Source organism: Geotrypetes seraphini, chromosome 9, assembly GCF_902459505.1.
Source record: "Geotrypetes seraphini chromosome 9, aGeoSer1.1, whole genome shotgun sequence".
Taxonomy (NCBI): Eukaryota; Metazoa; Chordata; class Amphibia; order Gymnophiona; family Dermophiidae; genus Geotrypetes; species Geotrypetes seraphini.
The window spans coordinates 168,616,494-168,639,098 of record NC_047092.1 but is presented as its reverse complement, the minus strand read 5'-3'; the positions used below and the strand labels follow the sequence as shown (position 1 = coordinate 168,639,098).

The 22,605-nt window shown below is 41.8% G+C and overlaps 1 protein-coding gene across 4 annotated transcripts in view; it reads left to right on the top strand.

The window, feature by feature from the left end:
* GOLIM4 (golgi integral membrane protein 4) overlaps positions 1 to 22,605 on the top strand; it is a 114,118-nt gene that overhangs the window by 47,954 nt on the left and 43,559 nt on the right. For 2 of the 4 annotated variants that reach the window (XM_033958661.1, XM_033958663.1), the window contains exons 3-7: positions 524 to 573; positions 5,084 to 5,137; positions 8,954 to 9,104; positions 11,826 to 11,908; positions 21,873 to 21,956. In XM_033958661.1, the coding sequence (XP_033814552.1) occupies positions 524 to 573; positions 5,084 to 5,137; positions 8,954 to 9,104; positions 11,826 to 11,908; positions 21,873 to 21,956 (422 nt within the window). The remainder of the gene's footprint in view (positions 1 to 523; positions 574 to 5,083; positions 5,138 to 8,953; positions 9,105 to 11,825; positions 11,909 to 21,872; positions 21,957 to 22,605) is intronic. The other 2 variants (XM_033958662.1, XM_033958664.1) reach the window with 2 other exon arrangements.

Genomic DNA, 22,605 nt, shown 5'->3' with positions numbered 1-22,605 from the left:
ATACGGTAATTGGTTTCTTGGGGAATAATATTGTTCCAAACAATATTATATCATATGATAGCAATAGTGGAACTTCCAATATCATAAGAATTTGACCCCCAAATGGATTTCCAGAATTTAATTATCAAGGGACAATAATAGAGCAAATGATCCAGTGTCCCTAAATCAAGATGACAGTGCCAGCATCTATTAGAACTATCCAACCAGGGTCCAAAAAGATCTATGTAACACAAAAAACCAAGTCTGTCTCATAGATGCCGATGCTGTACACCTCATTCTCCAATTCCAAATTTGTGGCCATTGAGATGCAGAAATCTGCTGCTTTGTCTCAATACTCCAAATGTCTTTAAGACTAGTTTTTGGCTTTTTATTCACAAATTCAGATATTAATTTCTACCACTGGGCAGCCTGATGTCCTAGAAAGCTGAATATTGACTCCACTCTCTACATTCCTATCTGATTTAGAATTGTTCATAATTTTGGGGGGGGGTTTGTCTCATAACTAACTTTCTTTTATTTATAGATTTTCTTGTCTATAAACTGGAAGCACAAGAAACACTAAATAAAGGAAGGGTAAGTTTACTTATTTATTTTTTTATTCCCCTCCCTATAAAGAATTTTGCAAAGTAACAGCATACCGTATATACTCAAATTTAAACAGGAATTTTTGGGCCAAAAAATTGGCCCAAAAATGGGGGTCCCGGTTTATATTTGAGCCAATACACCACCCCTTCCAAAATTTTTGCAGGCCACCGCCGCCGTTCACCCTGCCGCCCTCCCAGTCCTAGCCTCAGGCTCATACCTCTACTGATGATCGTCGGTGGAGGTGCAGCGGGCAGGAGCGAACTTTCCAAGTTCCTGTCCCGCTAGTAACTGGCTGCCTGTGAGCGTCTTCGGCCGCTGAGAACCGCACAAGAGGTTTTTAGCACCGGCTGGCACGTAGAATGCTCTGTACTGCTTCGACAGTCATAGAAAGTCTGGGATAATCATGTGGGATCTCTTAGAGAGAGGAGGAGATAATGGTTACTGCGGATGAGCCATTTGGCCTTTATCTGCCATCATATTACAATGTTTCTATAACCATAAAGTTCTATGACATCACAATGCAGGTATAAAGAGCCTTAGCCAATAGGGAGAGGAGGAGATAGTGGATGCTCTGGATGGGCCATTTGGCCTTTATCTGCCATCATATTACAATGTTTCTATAACCATAAAGTTCTATGACATCACAATGCAGGTGTAAAGAGACTTAGCCTATAGGAAGAGGAGATGCAAATGTTAAGAGCCTTAGCCAATAGGGAGAGGAGGAGATAGTGGATGCTCTGGATGGGCCATTTGGCCTTTATCTGCCATCATATTACAATGTTTCTATAACCATAAAGTTCTATGACATCACAATGCAGGTGTAAAGAGCCTTAGCCAATAGGGAGAGGAGGAGATAGTGGCTGCAGCGGATGGGGAGACTGGATGGGCCATATGGCCTTTATCTGCCATCATGTCAAGGCATTCAGCGTGCTGGCCAGCACTAAAAAAAAACCTCTTGCGTGGTTTTATAAAAGGGGAGTATAGTAAATGCTGATATAGGCAAATGTATTATATTAGGAAATGTAGCATCTGATTATGTGTTTCTACCATTCTGGACCTCTGGTCACTTACACCAAGCTTTGTGCTCTTTTCCAGTCCATTAGAAATCCGTTCTGTGGTTATAACATGTGATGTTATATTTCAGAAAATGACACACTTGTACTCACAAATTAACTGTGTTTATAGTTCATTGTTACTACCTTTCAGGCTATGAAAAAGAAAGAATGCAGCTCTTTTCCATGACGTGCACAGTTTATTCCTTTCTAGTACAGTAATCAGTGACCTTGAGTTTTTCGGTTCTTTGCCGACTTAAACGCAGAACAATTTATTCAGACAGCCATCTGGATCGCAGCTTTAACCGTTGCTTTAACCAATGGAGTAGCGAGGGTAAGTGGAACCCACCTGCTCATTCCCAACCCCCCCTCTCCCCTGCCACACGCAGCCCCCCCCTTCCCTTCCTCCATACGTTTTTAATTTTCCAGACAAGAGCAACGGCACGACCTTTCTGCCCGCTTTGTGTCTGTTATCCCTCCGACATCACTTTCTAAGTGCGGGGCCGGAAGTGATGTCGGAGAGAGCTGACACGGACGCCGGCAGCGAGTTCGCAATGCCGCTCACGCAGGAAAAATGAAAGAGGGAAGGGGCGCACGCGTGCCGCAGGGGGAGGCAGAAAGGAGGGACGGATGCCTACGGGACAGACCGTCCCTCCCCACACACACACACACAACCTCCTTACTACGCCAGTGGCTTTATCTATGAAAACTGGGACATAAAATCACATTTCCGATAGAACAGAGGTTAAGATTAAACCACGTTTCCCGTGCTATGTATTTGCCGCTAGGAAATAAATGAGTCACAAACTGTGAACTCGTGAAAGAGTGAACAAACTGAAAAACCCACTCATAGCGTCCTCCCCAGCCTGATCCCCAAGATGTAAAGTGAGACCACAGCCAACTTAGCTTTTAAAGCGAGCCAAATGAAGACAATGAAAATTGCAGAAGACCAGAATAGTCATTGGATCGACCGGTTTCGGGTGGAACCCTTCATCAGGATCCATACGGCTGGAGCAGTTTATGACTCATTTATTATATTAATTCTGCACTATTGATTTTGCACACCAGGGACGCCCGATGATGGTGTGCAGGCGGGATGATTCACCTTCGCCTTTGTAAGTGGAAGCGCCGGAGTTTGTTCTCCCGTCGCTAACAACCTCACACTGAGAGCGTCCCCATTTCTAAATTATCATTTGGTATTAGTGCGGCATGGTTTGCTAGAAGTGATTGGCTGATAGACGCACCCACAGAGTCCTTATTGACATTTTTGCCTCTCTTCAAACAGCTCGGCATAAAATTAAACAGTGCCTTAAAATAGAAGGGCAAAATTGAACAGAAAAGTTACAGCAGTTCTTTTCTCTGTAGCAAACAGCTCCAACACGTAGTCAGCAGATTAAAGAATCTACCATGCAGTTTGCACATTTTTTGTTAACTTCTCCTTAACCCTTTCAGGACCATAAGGATCGTAGGCCAATTTTTGTGGTTTTGACGACATTTTTATGGTAAAAAGGGCTTGCAGATGCCAAAAAATTGATTTTTTTTTGTGAAATATCATTATTTTTTTTTTTTTAAATCACACTTCTGGCTTATGGACAGTGTGGCAAGTGAATCTTCTCGTCAATCTGGCAACGACGCTAATGAATGAATGTCGGAACCAGTTTGTTTACATAAAGGCAGTATCATATGGAATCCGTACATATCAAATTTAGAACTGTAGACTATCCCAATCAAAATTTATAGGATTTTAAAGTTATGGGACAAATATGTCCCTTGGTCCTGAAAGGGTTAAGACCAACAAAATAGCTTTAAAAGCACTTACGATATACTTAAGGGGTCCTTTAACTAAGGCGCGCTAGCCGATTTAGTGTGCACTAAATATTAGCGTACGCTAATGCGTCCATAGACTGTAATGGACGCGATAGCGTTTAGAGCGCATGCTAATATTTACCGTGTGCTAAATCGGCTAGCGCGCCTTAGTTAAAGGACCCCTAAGGGCTCCTTTTACTAAGCTGCGCTAACGTTTTTAGCACGCGCTAACCCCACGCTACACAAAAAATACTAACGTCAGCATTAGCGTGTAGCGCGCGGCAGTGTAAAACCCCTGGCGCAGCTTAGTAAAAAGAGCCCTAAATGATTTAAGCCACAATTCCGTTTCAAGTTTATTTAATATTTGATTATACCATCTATCAGAAATGTCTAAACGGTTTACAAAAAAACCCCCAATTATATAAAAAATAAAACCAGCGTAAAACCATTAACAGTTAGGCAGGTACTAATTGACTGATACGAAACAGGAGGAATAAGGGAAGCAAATACAATATTTTACAAAAGTGGAGGAGAAAGGGAAACCCAATGGAAGGTGAAAATGAAGATTACTCTTGAGTTATTTTTCTCAAACATTAACACCCCCCATCCCCCTTTTTACAAAACCACAAAAGCGCAGGCCGGTATGCCGAATGCTCTGCGCTGCTCTATGAGCGTTGGGAGCAGTGCAGATCATTCAGCGCACCGGCTCTGCGCTAAAAACCGCTTTTGTGGTTTTTGTAAAAGTGGGGAGGGGATAAATGCCTCTTTAAACAAGAATGATTTGAGACTTGATTTGAACTTTGTAACGGAGTATTCCTGACTAAGATGTTGAGGCCCAGCGTTCCATAGAGTGGGGGGGGCGGTAACAGAAAAAATGGATTTGTATGTCGTTTCATTAAACAATTTGATGCATTGAAGGGATGGAAAAGAGATTTTGGTGATTGGAACGAAGTGCTTTTGATGTATTGTATGGGATAAGCATTTTGTCAATGAACGCGGGAGAGTGTTAGAGTCTTGAATTAAAAGTGAGAAGGAAAATTTAATATATTATACGGTGAGAAATGGACAGCCAATGAGGGTCCATGAGGAACGCAGAGAGAGGGGTGACATGATCGAGACATTCAAGTATCTCACGGGCCGCATCGAGGTGGAAGAAGATATCTTCTTTTTCAAGGGTCCCGCGGCAACAAGGGGGCATCCGTGGAAAATCAGGGGCGGGAAACTGCACGAGGACACCAGGAAATTCTTTTTCACTGAAAGGGTGGTTGATCGCTGGAATAGTCTTCCACTTCAGATGATTGAGGCCAGCAGCGTGCCTGATTTTAAGGCCAAATGGGATAGACACGTGGGATCTATTCACAGAAAAAGGTAGGGGAGGGTCATTGGGGTGGGCAGACTAGATGGGCCGTGGCCCTTATCTGCCGTCTATTTCTATGTTTCTATGAATAGGGGTCATGTGGTCAAATGTTTTAGCTTTAGATATATAGATTATTTTTACTGCTATGTTTTGTAGAATTTTCAGTCTTCTAAGTTCTTTCTGCGTAATACCTTGATAAATGCTGGCATGGAGCTGGATATTTCAAATTCTAGTTTAAAAAAAAAAACCCTTTATAAATTAACCTTTTCTTTTTAATCTGCAGCAAGATTCCAATAACAGGTACAGTGCACTGAATGTACAGCACCAGATGTTAAAGGTGAGTTGTTAGATTTACTACAGTATTAAATGAAATATTGATGCTGCATACTCTGTCGTTATTAAAGTTGGAAAACGAAGAAATCCAAAGAATCTGCAGTAATGGGAAAGCACCAAAAACAAAAAGAAACTTCAGAGAGGAATGTACAAGGTGCAGGAATGTTTATTGAAAGCCAGTAAAATGATGTTTTCCAAAAGATGGCTCTCTTATACATGGAGACCGGATTTAACACGGTCCGTGTTTCGGAGAAACATTCCTTCAGGGGTCCGAGTTGTCTTATGCTTCAGTAATAGAGAAGTTTCAAGTTTTATTAAAATATCATTAATTCAAAGCGATTTACAATTAAAGCAGGGTCTTAATTATTAACTAAAACCAACACACACGGACATGACATACCAATACATGAGGGAAGTAGGGAGAACTACAATAAGTATAGTAAAGGATACATAAAAGGAAAATACAAACGGAGGGTAAGAAATTTTAAAAATATTGATAAAAATATAATAGAAAATTAAGAACTTTTTTAAAAAAATTTTAATTCAATTTCTTAGAGCTTAAGACAGAGGACAAGCGAGTTTAAGCAGCAAATGGGATCAACAGAGACTCCAATAATTAGGTCTCGAAAGCATCCTTGCACAACCAGCCTTTTAAACAGTCCTTTTAAATTTACTTAGCAATTTTTCTTCCTTAATCAAATAACCATGTGGCATGCATCGACATGGGATCCTTAAAATACAAAAAACTCCTGCGTGTCAGTCAGACAGGAGTTTTTTGTATTTTAAGGATCTCATATCGATGCATGCCACATGGTTCTCTATTACTGAAGCATAGGAGAACTTGGACCCCTGAAGGAGTGTTTCTCCAAAACACGGACCGTGTTGGGTCCGGTCTCCATGTATAAGAGAGCCGTCTTTTGGAAAACATCATTTTACTGGCTTTAAATAAACGTTCCTACACCTTGTACATTCCTCTCTGAAGTTTCTTTTTGTTTTTTGGTTATTAAAGTGGTGACAGGCCAAAAGCGCAAGAGGACAAAGGCGCGCGGACAACTGAGCACAGGGCTTAATCGCACTGAAGAAAACCCGTATTTTAAAGGGCTCTGACGGGGGGCGTGGGGGGAACCCCCCCCACTTTATTTAATAGGGATCGCGCTGCCTCACGCTGCCATGTTGGGGGGGGAGGGTGTGGGGAGTGTAACCCTCCACATTATATTGAAAACTTAACTTTTTCCCTAAAAAACAGGGAAAAGTTAAGTTTCCAGTATAATGAGGGGGGTTACAACCCCCCAAATCCCCCACAACGCCAGCGCGATATCTATTAAGTAAAGTGTGTGGGGGGGTTCCCCACCAACACCCCCCCGTGGGAGCCCTTTAAAATACGGTATTTTTTCGGCGCGATGAAGTCCTGCGCTCAGTTGTCCACGCTCGGTTGTCGGCGCACCTTTGTCCTTGCGCGCTTTAGACTATGAACCATTAAAGTTGGCCCACAAAGCTGTTGCCATTCAGGCTAGAGAATGACACGGTGACAAAATTCATCACCGTTCCCGTCCCCGTGGATAACCGCGGGAAATAATCCCAGGTAATTTTTTAGTGTCTATTTCAACCTCAGTCCTTCTACACCAGCATTCTTCAGAGCAAAGCTTGCGGGTCAGTGGTTGTGGCCATTCATACTCTGATTCTTCCCTCTCTCCTTAAAGAATGACATGAAGATGGTTTCCCACGGTTATCCGCGGGGACGGGAACGGTGATGAATTTTGTCACCGTGTCATTCTCTAATTCAGGCATCTGCCCTTATAGCATCTCTGAAAGCATTAGGGCAGGAAGGAAGGTTCTGGAATAGTCATTCCAGTGTTCTATCTGTAAGACATGTTACCTTGCTACTACTAAAGACCGTATTTTTACGGTTAATGGTCCACAACTCATGGAACTCCTTTCCCGATCACAGATCAGAAAGTAATCTTGAACACTTCAGATCACTCTTGAAATCTTTTTTATTCTCAGATGCTTTTGCTTAAAAGCCCTCAACTAATCAGCACAAACTGGACTCGGACAGAACACCGTGATTTTTGCTAAGGAATCGGAAGCACAAAAAAATCACTGCTGTAATTAAAATTGAATTTAAACTCAATTTAAATTAAATTTTAACCTTTTTCTCCTGTCATTCTTTTAATTGTTTATGATGTAAGTTCATTTCCCACGCTGTTTTAAAATACTGTAAACCACATAGATGCATTTGCCAATGCGATATATCAAATGCGAAATAAACTTGGAGACTTAAGCTGAGAGAAAATTTAACTTTAAAATAACAGAGCGGGAATAGGATGCCTGAATTTTATTTTATGAAGCAAACCACAGAGCATATCCAGTCTGCACAAATCCACGGAATCCAAAAGAAGGAGCAGAGTGAGCCTGGTCTTCAACCGAACCACACTTTAATAGCAACCAAAATAGCACATACAGAGTGTCATCTAAACATGGGACTAGACACTAATCGTGTTTCGGCAATATACCTGCTTCAGGAGTCCAAAGGTGCGTGACAATGCTGTAAAATTGAATAGGAGTGTGTGGCACAGTGGTTGGATCTACAGCTTCAGCACCCTGGGGTTGTGGGTTCAAACCCCGCGCTGCTCCTTGTGACCCTGGGCAAGTCACTTAATCCTCCATAGCCCCAGGTACGTTAGATAGATTGTGAGCCCACCGGGATAGGGAAAATGCTTGAGTACCTGATTGTAAAAACCGCTTTAATTATTATTTTAATTCTATCTTTAAATTATTTATTCATTACTTGTTGGAATATTTCATTTCTATCTCTATCTCTACCTCTGTCTTTTTATTTTATTTTTCAAACTGTTTCTTCAGGTATTTTAGTTAGATTGTGAGCCTTTGGGACAGTTAGGGAATTTCCAAGTACCTATCTGATTTATTTAGTTTTTATTTATTGTATCTTTAATGCATCATTTTTGTAAACCGCTTAGAAACCTCACGGTTATTAGCGGTATATAAGAATTAAATTAAAATTAAAATAACCTTGATAGGCGGTATATAAAATCCTAATAAAACTTAAAACTTGAGAGTGTGGCGCAGTGGTTAGAGCTACAGCCTCGGCCCCCGAGGCTGTGGGTTCAAATCTTGTGCTGCTCCTTGAGACCCTGGACAAGTCACTTAATCCTCCACCAGGACAGATAGGGAAAATGCTTGAACTACCTGTATAAAAAACCGCTCCGAGTGTGGTTGTAAAACTACAAAAAGACGGTATGTAAGCCCCAATCCCTATCCCCTAAAACTTAAAAGTATTAGTAAATGTTATGACTCTTTCCATTTCGTCATAAGATGCGATACAATTTACAAGGGCATTTATTAATACCACTAATTTTACTGCGTTGTTGAGCACCCTTGGACTCCTGAAGCAGGCATGTTGCCCGAAACACGACTCATGAGGAGTCCCGTGTTTGTTTAGATGACACTCTGTACAATTTTGGTTGGAAAATTTTCTGACATTCTTTCTTTGTCGGGTCCAGTGGCTCACATCTCCAGTTACCCAGGTCTTCTGGTGCATCAGAGTTTTAGTCAAAAAATGAAATATGTTCATGGAAAAGTAGCTGCACTGTATTAACCCTTTCCACATCTCCATTCTCTACATGCCATATACTGAATCTAGCCTCTACTGTACGTTTTCAGTTTAAATTCCCTTGTTTGCTCCAGTTGCATTTCTCTTTGATCAGCTTTTCCTTTCCAAAATGATTCGGTTGAGGATAGGCATGCCAAGGCTGACTCCAAGAGGGCTGAAATTCTGTTTTTACTTTTCTGGCATGTGCAGAATCAACACGAGGACCTCAAGAAACAACACTCGGACCTACAGGCAGAGCATCAGAAACTAGGAGAAGACTTAACAAAAACATTCAGTGATAACAAGCAAAAGTACTTAGCATTAGAGCAAGTAAAAGAACAGGAGCTGTCCAAGGTGAAAGGTATCGTATTTTTTTTGCTCTATAAGACGCACCTAGGTGTAGAGGAGGAAAAACCAAGAAAAAAAAATATTTTGAACCAGATGGTGTACCCTGTCCCCCCTTTGGTGATCTAGTGGTAGGCCGGGGGGGGGGAGGGTGAGATGTGCCACCTTATTGTGCCTTTTGGTATAGGAATTTCCTGTCATCGGAAGTACGGTAACTCTTTCCAGCTCCAGGGTTCATTGCTGTCTCGTTTATTAACCCCCCCCACCCCCTCCCTCATCGTCTAAGAATGCACATCATTGTTTCCATGTTTTTTTCCCCCACCCTCCCATACCTTTTAAAATCCTGGTGGTCCAGCGGTGTATTGGCAGGAGCGAGCTTTCCGCACTCCTGCCTGGCCCCACACTGCTCCCTGAATGGCTGCCATTAGTTCTCATGAGTCCCGCAAGAACTGACAGCAGCCATTCAGGGAGCGGCATGAGTCCCGCAAGAACTGACAGCAGCCATTCAGGGAGCGGCGCGGGCCCAGGCAGGAGCGCGAAAAGCTCGCTCCTGTCGATACACCGCTGGACCACCAGGATTTTAAAAGGCGGAAAAAAGGTAATATTCACTCCATAAGACATACAGACATTTCCGCCCACTTTTGGGGGGAAAAAAGTGGTAATGAGAAATATTATTTTCTCCTCTTAACACAACTTCCTGTTGCCCATGTGTTACCAAAGAACCTTTTCTGGCGTCCTGTAATTTGAGATTGAAAGGAGTGATTAGATGTTGATGGAAGTAGCTGTTGTTTTCCCCTAAAATATCCTGCACTTCTGTGACACTGAGGGTGCTATCGTTAAGGTGTTATTTTATCCCATTTTAGGCAACGAGACAAAATTACAATTCAGAAAAATCTTGTCGCAGTCTCTCACAACTTGTGCCCCTAAAAGGGTTAGGTCCCTCCCCTCCCCCAATGACTGCTGTTCCCCCTTCATTCTCTCCTGAAAGTAAAACTGGAAAGAAATACCAGGCTCTGTGTCACCTGCAGGTATTATGAGCATTCTGAAGAAAGCAACGTGCAGATCTGAGGGGAGTAGCCTTTTGGTTAGTAGGGTGGGCTGTAAACCAGTGTGTCAACTACTTTTCCCCCCACAACACACTGAATTTGGGGCCGCGTCTATAGGGCCTCTGAGCACGTACAAATGTCGACTAGTGTCTGAGCGTGCGTGGATGTCGATGTGATGGCATCAGAGGCCCTGTAGACGCGACCCTGAGCTCGGGGGCCCTCCAAAACCTGGAAAACTGCTAGGTTTTTGAAATCCCTCCCATCGCCCGGGGAGGGGGGGGGGGATAGAGGCAGAGAGGAGTAAAGGTGCTGGCAATGACAGGTTCTTATCTCGCCGCAGCACACAGTTTGCAATTCACTGCTGTAAACCAAGGGACCCGGGTTCAAGTCCCACCTCAACTTTTTTATTTTTTTTTAAATTGCATGTCCTCTATGAACAGAAAAATATCTCCTCTACCTAAATATATAAACCGCCTGAAGGCTATTGAAGTGGTGTACGTTCAGGCATAGTAGATATTTTTCTGTTCCTGGAGGGCTCACAATTACAAAAAATAGAAAGCTGACGTGGGATTTCAACCCTTGGTTCATAATCTACCTCACTAACCACTAGGGCCCCAGGGGTAGGCAATTCCGGTCCTCGAGAGCCGGAGCCAGGTCAGGTTTTCAAGATATCCACAATGAATATGAGATGGATTTGCATGCACTGCCTCCTTGAGATGCAAATCCATCTCATGCATATTTATTGTGGATATCCTGAAAACCTGACCTGGTTCCGGCTCTTGAGGACCGGAGTTGCCTACCCCTGCACTAGGCTGACTCTTTGCTCTGCAAGGACATCTTTGTGGTCATTTTCTAAGAACGCTGCTATACAGACATCCATGTCCTTTGTTTTCTCCCGTTCATAATCCTCAGCACATGCACATCCATCTCGGTATTTTTGAACAGGAATCTTGACATATTTCCTACACTTCCCCCCCCCCACACACACACACTTTATTCACGGGGGTTAGGGGCAGAGCCGGCCCGCAAATAATTAAAAAACGCAAATAATATTTGGGCCGGTTCTGCCCCTATCCCCCGCTTCCCCCGGCTATTTTAAGCCCTGAAAGCTCCCCCCCCCCCTTAAGCTTTACCTGGTGGTCTAGCGGATTTCAGGCAGGAGCGATCTTCCCATCCTCCTGCCTCGTGCAAATCGCTCATAGGAAATGGCTGCGTTGAGCTCCCGTAGTGGCTGCGTTGAGCTCCCGTAGTCTCTCGAGCCATTTCCTGTGAGCGATCTGCACGGGGCAGGAGTGTGGGAAGATCGCTCCTGCCCTGAAAACCTGCTAGACCACCAGGTAAGGCTTAAGGGGGGCTTACAGGGTTTAAAATAACCTGAAAAATGAAAATGCATTTTTTGTTCTAAATAAGCGAATTCGTAGATACGGATGGGGAAGTGTATTTGAAAATACCTACGAGATGGATACCTGTTTAGGATGTTTTGACTTGGATGTCCTTTCAAAAAGTGCCCTTCTGGTTTCTATCTTGGTCTCTGCATTACATTGTATTGGGGCAAGGAGGTTCTTTTCTGTCTTTAGTTGTGAGCATCTTCCAATTTATTCCTAAAGCTGTCAGATTAATGTCTCTTCTGCAGAAGAACTACCTAGCACTTGCTCTGCTTGTGCCATTTCATTATCTATTGCCTTTCACAGAAAATGTCTATAATTTACGAGAAGAAAATAAACAGTTACGGAAAGCCCACCAAGACATGCACTTGCAGCTTCAAGATGTCAAGGTAAAACGTTTTACATTTCCCTTCCCACTGTTCCTTGTGTAGCTGCAGTGCTTTATCTAAGGAGCGTGGGGGGGGGGTGGATTTAGAATATTTGTATGAGGAGTTCATAGGGCTTCTTGTTCTTGGTTCTAACAGAAGAATCCCCCCTCCCCCCCAGGGGAAGTCCCTAATGTAATGTAATGTAATGTAATAATAGAAACCTCAAAAATAGCCCTACCTCACTGCAATCGGATGATATCATCCTACTGCTCCAGTCAAGGCTGGGTGATGTCATCACAGGGAGACAGCCTCACTCTCTAATGTGCAGGAATGCCATGCTGCAACAGTCAGTGCACCATCTTCCCAGCTCAGGAACAGGAGGGGCTGACAGCTATGGAGGTAGTTGAGGCAAGACCATTCAAGATTTGTGCAAGTGGTGTGGCCACACAGGGTGCAAGTGAAGAAGGAGCAGCATAATTGCTCCCTGTGCATTGTATCCTCTTCTTGCCTGTGTTGGGTGAGAGAATCGATGCCGGGGACAAATCACACAGGGCACTATTTTTTTTTCTAGTATGTGCATGAGTGTGTTACCCATAAATGATGTACAATCTTCATTTCAGCCTGACATTTTAAACAAATGCATATCCTAATAAAGACCAACATGGCCTAGCCGCTCTGCCCAGCCAAGGTGGTTAGGATGAACCTGCTGCAGGTTACTCTCCCCCCCCCCAAAAGCCAAACAGAGATCCCATGTTGGTTTCAAACTATAGGCCGGTTTCTTTAATGAATGTGAATGGAAAAATTCTGGCTAAACTATTGGCTCTGAGATTAGCTAAGGCTCTCCCTTATATGATTAGAATGCATCAAATGGGTTTTTTTGCTCAAAGACATTCTGCAAATAACACTAGATTGGCACTTCATATGCTTAATTTAGCAAAAAAAACTATAGAGCAGTGGTTCCCAAACCTGTCCTGGGGGGACCCCCAGCCAGTCAGGTTTTCAAGATATCCCTAATGAATATGCATGAGAAAGATTTGCATATAATGGAAGTGACAGGTATGCAAATCTCTCTCATGCATATTCATTAGGGATATCTTGAAAACCTGACTGGCTGGGGGGTCCCCCAGGACAGGTTTGGGAACCACTGTTATAGAGGATCCGGCCTTCTCGGTGTCCTTGGATACAGAGAAGGCCTTTAATTGAGTAGAATGGACTTTTATGTACCAAGCAATGGACTGGTTTGGAATAGGACCTGGATTTATTTAAATGATTCAAACCTTGTATAGTTCCCCTTCAGCCAGATTATATATTAATAATACATTCTCGGAATGTTTTTGTCTGAAGAGGGGAGTTGGACAAAGATGTCCCTTATCTCCTTTGCTTTTTGATATTGTTTTGGAACCCTTGTTGTTGGCCATTCAGCAGGCAAAGGAGATACAGGGAATTCCATAGGCAGGTCGAGATTATAAAGTTTCGGCTTATGCAGATGATATTTTGCTTCATTTGAAAAATCCTGAATCATCCATTCCTCATTTACTGGAATTGATTGATCGTTTTGGTAAATTTTCTGGTTATAAGATAAATTGGAGTAAATCAGAGGTTCTTCCATTGAATGTACATTGTGTAAAAGGTTTATTTGATCCATTTCCATTCCTTTGGAAGGAAGAGGGAATAAAATATTTGGATATAATGATTCAAAAAACATTGGAAGATACAATGACAGTAAATGAAAAATCTTTATTGTTGAAAGTCAAAGAAATGTGTGAGCATTGGAATCCATTACATCTTTCTTGGTGGGGGAGAGTCCAAACCATCAAAATTATGATCTCGCCTTTCGTTTGTTACCAAATGAGTATGTTGCCAGTTTATTTTCAGAGTTCTTTTTATAAAAAACTAAATGGGATTCTTACAAAATTCCTTTGGATTGGTAAAACTTCTAGAATTCCTTAGTATCTTTGCAAAAATCTCAATTGATGGGAGGGGTGAATTTTCCAAATTTTTACAAGTATCAAGCCTTTATTTTGCATCAGGGTATGTGTTGGATCCTTCCTGAACTCATGGAGAATCTGCTGGATTGGTTAATTCTGGAAAGTCATCTTATGGCCCCACTTCATCTCAGCCATGTTTTCAGTATCAAATTACCTAGAATATATAAAGACAACATTATTTAACTCCTATTCCGATACAGCAAATCAAATGTCAATTCCTGTGGTTGAACTCCAAGATACAAATCGGCGAGTCTAAAATCCTCTGGAAACATTGGTTGCAGACAGGCATTCATACTCTAAATGATGTAATTCTGAATGGGAAAATACTAAATTTATTACAATTAGAACAATCATTTGGTATATCAAAGTCTCAAGGTTATAAATGGTTGCAGTTGAAGCAGGCTATTCAGAAAGGGTTTCCTAACTGGTGCAACTTTAAAAATCAGTACAACTTGCCAGGTCTATGTTTCCAGACCAATTTTCAAGGGCATCAAGCCACTATGTGGTATAAATTAATATCTGAATATTTGGCGAAAAAACCTAAAACAAGTTTAAGAGATATTTGGAGTATAGAAACAAAGCAGCATATTTCTGCTACGCAATGGCCACGGATTTGGACTTGGAGAATGAGATGTGCAGCATCTCTGAGACAAACTTGGTTCCTTTTGTTATATAGAATATTTTGGACCCCAGTTCGTTTACAAAAGTTGGATAATTTTAAAGTCTAATGGATGCTGGCACTGCCATCTTGAAGTAGGGACACTGGATCATCTTTTATTCTATTGTCCGTTGATACTCAATTTTTGGAAATCAATTTGGGGCAAAATGAATATGGTACTAGGTGTCTCTATTCCATTGTCTTATGACGTGGTTTTATTTGGGACTTTGTTGAAACTTAAGAGCCCAATTGATACCCATAAAAATAGATGACTTATTATTATGACGGGGTGGCCATGCAATTGATAACTAGAAATTGGAAGAATTGGGATAGGCTGAACTTTTCTTTTTGGTGGGAAACACTTTGGGCTCCTTTTACTAAGCCGTGTTAGGGCTTTAACGCGCGGAATAGCCGTTAAATAGCTTTAACGCACTACATTAACGGAATAGCTTTAACGCGCTACATTGCCCCACGCGCTATAGACCTTAACGCCAGCATTGAGCTGGCGTTAGTTCTAGAAGCGTAGCGCGCGGTAATTTCCTGCGTGCGCTAAAACGCTAGCGCACCTTAGTAAAAGGAACCCTTTGTTCTGCAATCATCCTTTCATATCTATAGAGCAAACAATCTGGAAATAGTAAGAGGTTTAAATAGATTTGGAGTCCATTGGAGACATTTGTCAGGCAACAGAATGATTGAATCCTTAATTTCTGGATTTTCTTAGATTTCTACACACATCCAGGTAGGGAGGGGGGGGATGGGTTGGGTTAATGTGTTTCAGTTGTTTGCAAGAATATAAGTGCTGTTGCTTGATATTTGTACTTTGTATAAGTTTTGAAAAACAATAAAGATTTTTTTTTTAAAGTATTTCCCTGTAATTTCAAGTGTTCCCTAGTCTTTATAAATTTTTACAGAGTGAAAAATTGATCCACTTGTATCTGTTCTTTTTTTTTTTTTTTTAAATCTTTATTCATTTTCAAATTGAACAAGTGCACAAAAATACATTATACAAGTAATTCCAATGTAGCACTATAATATCTAACACATAAAAATCTAGTAATGTAATAACCCCCACCCACCCACCCTTCATCTCATTTTCAACCGAAATAGAAATATATACATGTTATATAACATATTATAACATATCTTATAAAATTATTCCCAACTCCCCCCTCCCCCCTTGAGTGTGCTAAATACAACTAAGAAAGGGAAAAGAAAAGAATTGATGGCTATTCATCACAATATTTTGGCAATGGCCACCATATCTTTACAAAGTTGTACCTATTCTAATTCATTCAGGATTTTGTAGACTTCAATCATATCTCCCCCTCAGTCGTCTCTTTTCTGGTGAGCAGGAGCAGTCTTTCCGCTCTCTTGCCCTGTGCAGAGTTGCTAGTGAATGGCTGCTGGGAGTTCTTGCTGGGAGTAATGGAGGGGGATTGGGTGCAGAGTAGAGGTCTGCAAGGGAACGGGGATTGCGGGAATCCCGCGGTTCCCGTGGGGGTCCCACGGGAATCCCCCTCTAGCCCACGGGACTCCCAAGGGGGTGGAAGGCTTTGGAATCAGGGTTCGTCCATATAATATAATGGACACGTCAGTCTTAGTAAAAGAGGGGGTTTATAAGTTAATTACCTGAACAGAAAACAAAAAAAGGGTTCCACCAAAGAGATTCCACAAGGAAAACAGCAGCGCAAACACAAAAGAAACTGTGGAATTGATGATCTTGTCAGAAGTAATTGCTGCTTTTTATGGGGACGGGCGGGCATGGAGATAATTCCTTGCGGGGATGGGTGGGGACGGAGAGGATCCTGACGGGGACGGGTGGGGACGGAGAGGATCCTGGCGGGGATGGGTGGGATTTCTGTCCCCATGCAACTCTCTAGTGCAGAGCTGGGCAGGGCACTTGAATATTTACCCTCCCTTTCCCTTGTTTATATTCAAGTCAACCTTTTTTTCTTTTTTTATTGGAGGGAAAGGTTACCTCAGTTTATATTTGAGTATATATGGTATTTAGGGACCCACAGTCTCTTCTCTTATGTCTTTGTAGAACCTGTTCTACCTAAAAGAAAGGGGGTCTGTAATATCAGAGCACTCCATAGTTCAAACAGAAAGACAACATAGTGTAAAATAATCCAATAGGTGATTAACAGATAAAAAGCTTAATTAGGCTGTGACTGCTATTAAGAGAAGTAGATGCATGTATTAACATTGTAAATCCAGAAATAAGGCCAGTTTGTGTAGAAGTAATTTACCTTTAATGTCGAGATCTGTCTGTTCTAATTTTGTTCTAAGGGAAAATCCATATTTACATGATAGCAATCTTTGTTGGGACAGTCTGCTCGGCCACGGTCTATTAAATCTAGAAAGATTACAGTGTTTAATGTATGGGAGTCATTGGTACCCAGGGAATGGTCTACCACATACTCCTGCTCAGTTTCTCCTCAGGGGGCTAAGAGAAACTGGAACGTAGGATATGGAAGAGATCCTAGAAATGTAGAATTTAACAGGAAATGGCACGGTTCATCGACATTGAAACATCAATTTATTTTGTTGGCGATGGCTGTCAGTAGGAATGTGCTTTTGTTTTGTTCTAAGTCTAATACATCCTGGCATTGTCATGTTAATATAGGGACTTTGGATCATCTGTTGTTCTATTGTCCATTGATTACTTAATTTTTGGAAGTCAATTTGGGGACAAATCAATGTTGTACTTGGGTCATCGATACCAATGACTTATGAAGCCATAATTTCTGGTACTCTATTACATATTTAACCTTCTTTGGATCGACATAAAAGCCGGCTTTTCTTGATAATGACGGGAATAGCCATCCAGATGGTTACACGTAACTGGAAGAGTTTTATGATCGACTGAATTACACTTTCTGGTGGGCAAACCTATGTTCCAGTTACAAGTATGAAAGAATGAACGCGGAATGATTGGGATATAGTAACGCATTCAAAATGGTGTGGAGCCCATTGACTGCATTTATTGAGTCACAATAACTGTCATGTACCTTTCCTTTTATTTGACTTCCTTACACATCCAGGGTGGGTGGGTGGGTGGGGGAGGGGAATGTATTGTTTGCTATACTTAATTATCTATATTATTGAAATCAAATATGTACTTCTTCATCTATTAATTATGGGGGAGGAGAAAATGATTGTTTTTTTGAATTATTTGTGTATTTAAAGTGCATTCTGTGTAGTGTTTGTTTAAATTCATTGTATGGCACTGTTAACATTTGAAAATTAATAAAGATTTATAAAAAAAAAAAAAAAAGAAAGGACATGAAAACCTCAAGTATTACTTTGGATGTCATTTTCAAAATGAAATGACAGGAAAAGGATTTGTTTTTTTTTTTGTGGTTTTTTTTTTTAAAGAAATCTTGGCTCGTTCTAAACATATAAGAAAACTAAATAGAGAGTTTGTTTCCCTGCACACCACTAATTTTCAAAAAAGTTGTTTAACCCTTTATTTGGCATTGCTTCTCAGACGCAACATGCATTTTCTGTGGCTCTTATGGGGAGACCTGCATCTCCAAATGCCTGTCACTTGTCGCGGTTGCTCTCGTTCAACATCAAGTTACGCAAAGCAGCCGGTTTCACCATCTTGTCAATTAAAGGGTTAATGTATTTATATCTTGCTCACGCTAAGCAGATCACTACTACTACTAGTACTTATTGGGTTTTATAGCGCTGTCAGACTTGCGCAACGCTGTACGTTGCATTAACCGTGAAGAGACAATCTCTGCTTGACAGAGCTTACAATCTAATCGGTCAGACACAGGACAATTGGTGAAGGATATACAGATGGAGTCCCAAAATAAATGTGGATACTTTTATAAGTGGATTGGAGTTAAGAGTTAAAAGCAGCATCAAAAAAGTGAGCTTTTAGCCTGGAGACAGAACTTGATGTACCAGGCATGCAGGACAGCAAGATAGAAGGGACAGAGTCTGGAGTTGACAGTAGAGGAGAAGGGTACAGTTAGGAGAGACTTAACATCAGTGGCCAACCCAGGTTCCAAGTACCTGGCAGAAACTCAAGGAGTAGCAACATTCCAGAGCTGAGACTGATGTCATAATGCCTCATTCCACCAATGCCTAAGAGCCAACCTCATCAGTGATGTCACAATGCCTTGATTGTCCTATAACCTACTTGGCTCACATGAGAACAAGAATTGCCATACTGGGACAGACCGAAGATCCATCAAGCCCAGCATCCTGTTTCCATCAGTGGCCAACCCAGGTCACAAGTACCTGGCAGGAACTCAAGGAGTAGCAACATTCCAGAGCTGAGACTGATGTCATAATGCCTCATTCCACCAATGCCTAAGAGCCAACCTCATCAGTGATGTCACAATGCCTTGATTGTCCTATAACCTACTTGGCTCACATGAGAACAAGAATTGCCATACTGGGACAGACCGAAGATCCATCAAGCCCAGCATCCTGTTTCCATCAGTGGCCAACCCAGGTCCCAAGTACCTGGCAGAAACTCAAGGAGTAGCAACATTCCAGAGCTGAGACTGATGTCATAATGCCTCATTCCACCAATGCCTAAGAGCCAACCTCATCAGTGATGTCATAATGCCTCATTCCACCAATGCCTAAGAGCCAACCTCATCAGTGATGTCACAATGCCTTGATTGTCCTATAACCTACTTGGCTCACATGAGAACAAGAATTGCCATACTGGGACAGACCGAAGATCCATCAAGCCCAGCATCCTGTTTCCATCAGTGGCCAACCCAGGTCACAAGTACCTGGCAGGAACTCAAGGAGTAGCAACATTCCAGAGCTGAGACTGATGTCATAATGCCTCATTCCACCAATGCCTAAGAGCCAACCTCATCAGTGATGTCACAATGCCTTGATTGTCCTATAACCTACTTGGCTCACATGAGAACAAGAACTGCCATATGGGACAGACCGAAGATCCATCAAGCCCAGCATCCTGTTTCCATCAGTGGCCAACCCAGGTCCAAAGTACCTGGCAGAAACTCAAGGAGACTGATGTCATAATGCCTCATTCCACCAATGCCTAAGAGCCAACCTCATCAGTGATGTCACAATGCCTTGATTGTCCTATAACCTACTTGGCTCACATGAGAACAAGAATTGCCATACTGGGACAGACCGAAGATCCATCAAGCCCAGCATCCTGTTTCCATCAGTGGCCAACCCAGGTCACAAGTACCTGGCAGGAACTCAAGGAGTAGCAACATTCCAGAGCTGAGACTGATGTCATAATGCCTCATTCCACCAATGCCTAAGAGCCAACCTCATCAGTGATGTCACAATGCCTTGATTGTCCTATAACTTACTTGGCTCACATGAGAACAAGAATTGCCATACTGGGACAGACCGAAGATCCATCAAGCCCAGTATCCTGTTTCTAACAGTGGCCAACTCGAGTCCCAAGTACTTGGCAGAAACCTAAAGAGTAGCAACATTCCAGAGCTGAGATAGTGATGTCATTCCACCAATGCCTAAGAGCCAGCCTTATCAGTGATGTCACAATGGCTTGATTGCCCTATACTTGGCTCACATAAGAACATAAGAGTTGCTGTACTGGGACAGACTGAGGGTCCATCAAGCCCAGTATCCTATTTCCAACAGTGGCCAACTCGGGTCCCAAGTACCTAGCTATATCCCAGGTACTAAAACAGATTTTATGCTGCTTCTCTTAGGAATAAGCAATTGATTTCCCTAAGCCATCTCAATAACGGCCTATGGACTTCTCTTTTAGGAAATTATCCAAACCTTTTTTTAAAACTGATTTTCACCAGATTCTCCGGCAACAAATTCCAGAGTTTAATTACACGTTGTGTGAAGAAATATTTTCTCCAGTTTGTTTTAAATCTACTACTTAGTAGCTTCATTGCATGCTCCCTAAACCTAGTATTTTTGGAAAGAGCGAACAAGGGATTCGCATCTACCGTTTCAAGTTTAATAAAAGATTTGATTAATCGCTTTATCTGAATTCAAAGCGATGTACATATTAATAAAATTAATTTGTTAAAAATATTACTACAGTAAATAAAACAATCTTGACTTAAGACAAATGCAACAATACTGGAAACATAAGGAATTTATGTGGAGAGTTTACATTAGAATAAAAGTATAGAAAGACATGAAGGGAGAGTACATAAGGGAGGGTAGTTTCCACTCCACTGCAGAATGAATGTATTTGTAAGTCAACAAGAGGAATGTGAATATGTGGCAGAAGATAGGGAGCCAATAGAGTTACTTTAGCGGGGTAACGTGAACATAGCCACAGTGGCAGAATATAAGCTGTGCAGCAGAATTCTGAAGAGTATGAAGGGGGGACAGGAAAAGACCTGTGAGAAGCAGGTTGCAGTAGTCTAAGCAAGAGGTGATGAGCCAGGAAAAAATGCCCTTTTTTTTTTTTTTCTTTATCTTTATGAACATTTTGATAAATTGCTTAGATTTGGTTGTACCAAGATTTAGCTATATACAAATAAAAAAAAAAAACCTATTAAAAATTTGAAAAGGAACTCCCATAGTTTTAAAAGTAAAGCTCATTCATATCAAGATCAATCGTGCAACAAATAATGCAAAAAAGAAAAACCTGCTACTATTTTTGCTTCTCTTGCATTTACTTCTTTTGTCTTTTTTTTCTATTTTGTCTACTACTTAGGGGTCCTTTTATTAAGGCGTGCTAACTGATTTAGCGCACACTAAAGATTATCAAGCGCTAAATGCTAAGGCATCCATTATATTCTATGGGCGCCTTAGCATTTAACACACCTTGCGGTAGGGGATTTTTGGGGGGTGTCCCCCCCCCTTGTTACTTTTTGAATTTTAGGCATTGGGTACAAAATTTGAAATGGCCGGAAGCCCTGGCTGCCTCTCTTTCATTGGGCAGTTGGGTCAAGTGTTCAGAGGTACCAGTGGACCTTGTGGAGATCATAAAATGTGTCAGTCTGGGTTTTGGCATTGGTGCTTTGAATGCTGTAACCAAAGGATATTAAGGGGTCCTTTTACGAAGGCGCGTTAGGGCCTTAACACGCGGAATAGCGCGCGCTAAAATGCCACACGCGCTAGCCGCTACCGCCTCCTCTTGAGCAGGCGGTAGTTTTTCAACTAGCACGCGCTAATCCGGTGCGTGTGTTAAAAACGCTAGTGCACCTTCGTAAAAGGAGCCCTAAGTGTGGACTAATTTGGCGGTAGGCTAAACTTGGTTTTATAACTTTGGAGAGTTCCAAAACCTGTAAAAGCCTCATAGATGGAAATTTTAAGTGTTTTGCTGCCTTCTGCCCACCCCTCAAAATTCAGTATTTTAAAATTACAGCATAAAACATTTTTCTTTTTACAATAGCAGAAGCATAAGAATTTGTTGACCCAACATGATCAAGTTGTACTGGCTTTGGAAGACCACAAGGGTGCGCTAGCTGCTGCACAGGTCAGAAGCGGCAGAGTTTCTGCTTAAAGAAAAGCAGAGCATTTCCTCTTTGCCAAATTGCTTTTCCTCAATAAATCTGATTAGATTGCATGCATGTAACCTTTTGCTCGTCGATGCGGATTTCCCTCTTTCCTTGGAAACCTCTTTTCAGCGTATTGTGACGCTCCGGCTGGTGTACTTTTCGTGTTTGGGTGAGCAAGGAGAAGGACACTGTGTTCTTCTAGATCAATGGAATTTCTTGCAGAGCAAATTGATGGGTTTTTTGTTTTTGTTTTGTTTTTTTCCTTTGACAGCCCCGTTTAGGCATCAGACTGAATGCATGCACTGACTGAGGAGCAGAATCTTGCACTGTATGAATTTGCTAGAGATGATGTCCTTCTACACCTTTTTGCTTGTTAATGTTTCTTCTCTTTTTTTTTTTTTTTTCCTGTACGGCATGTTTTCCTTTGTTTATTTTCTTCAGTCCTTACTTTGAATTCTCCACAACGGGTAACAATTGTCAACAGGGGAAAGTTTAAAAGCTTAAGAATCACTTAGTATTCCCTCATGGCTGCAGGGAACAGGGTTGTAAAGGAACATAAGAATAGCCTTACTGGGTCAGACCAATGGTCCATGAAGCCCAGTAGCCCATTCTCATAGTGGCCAATCC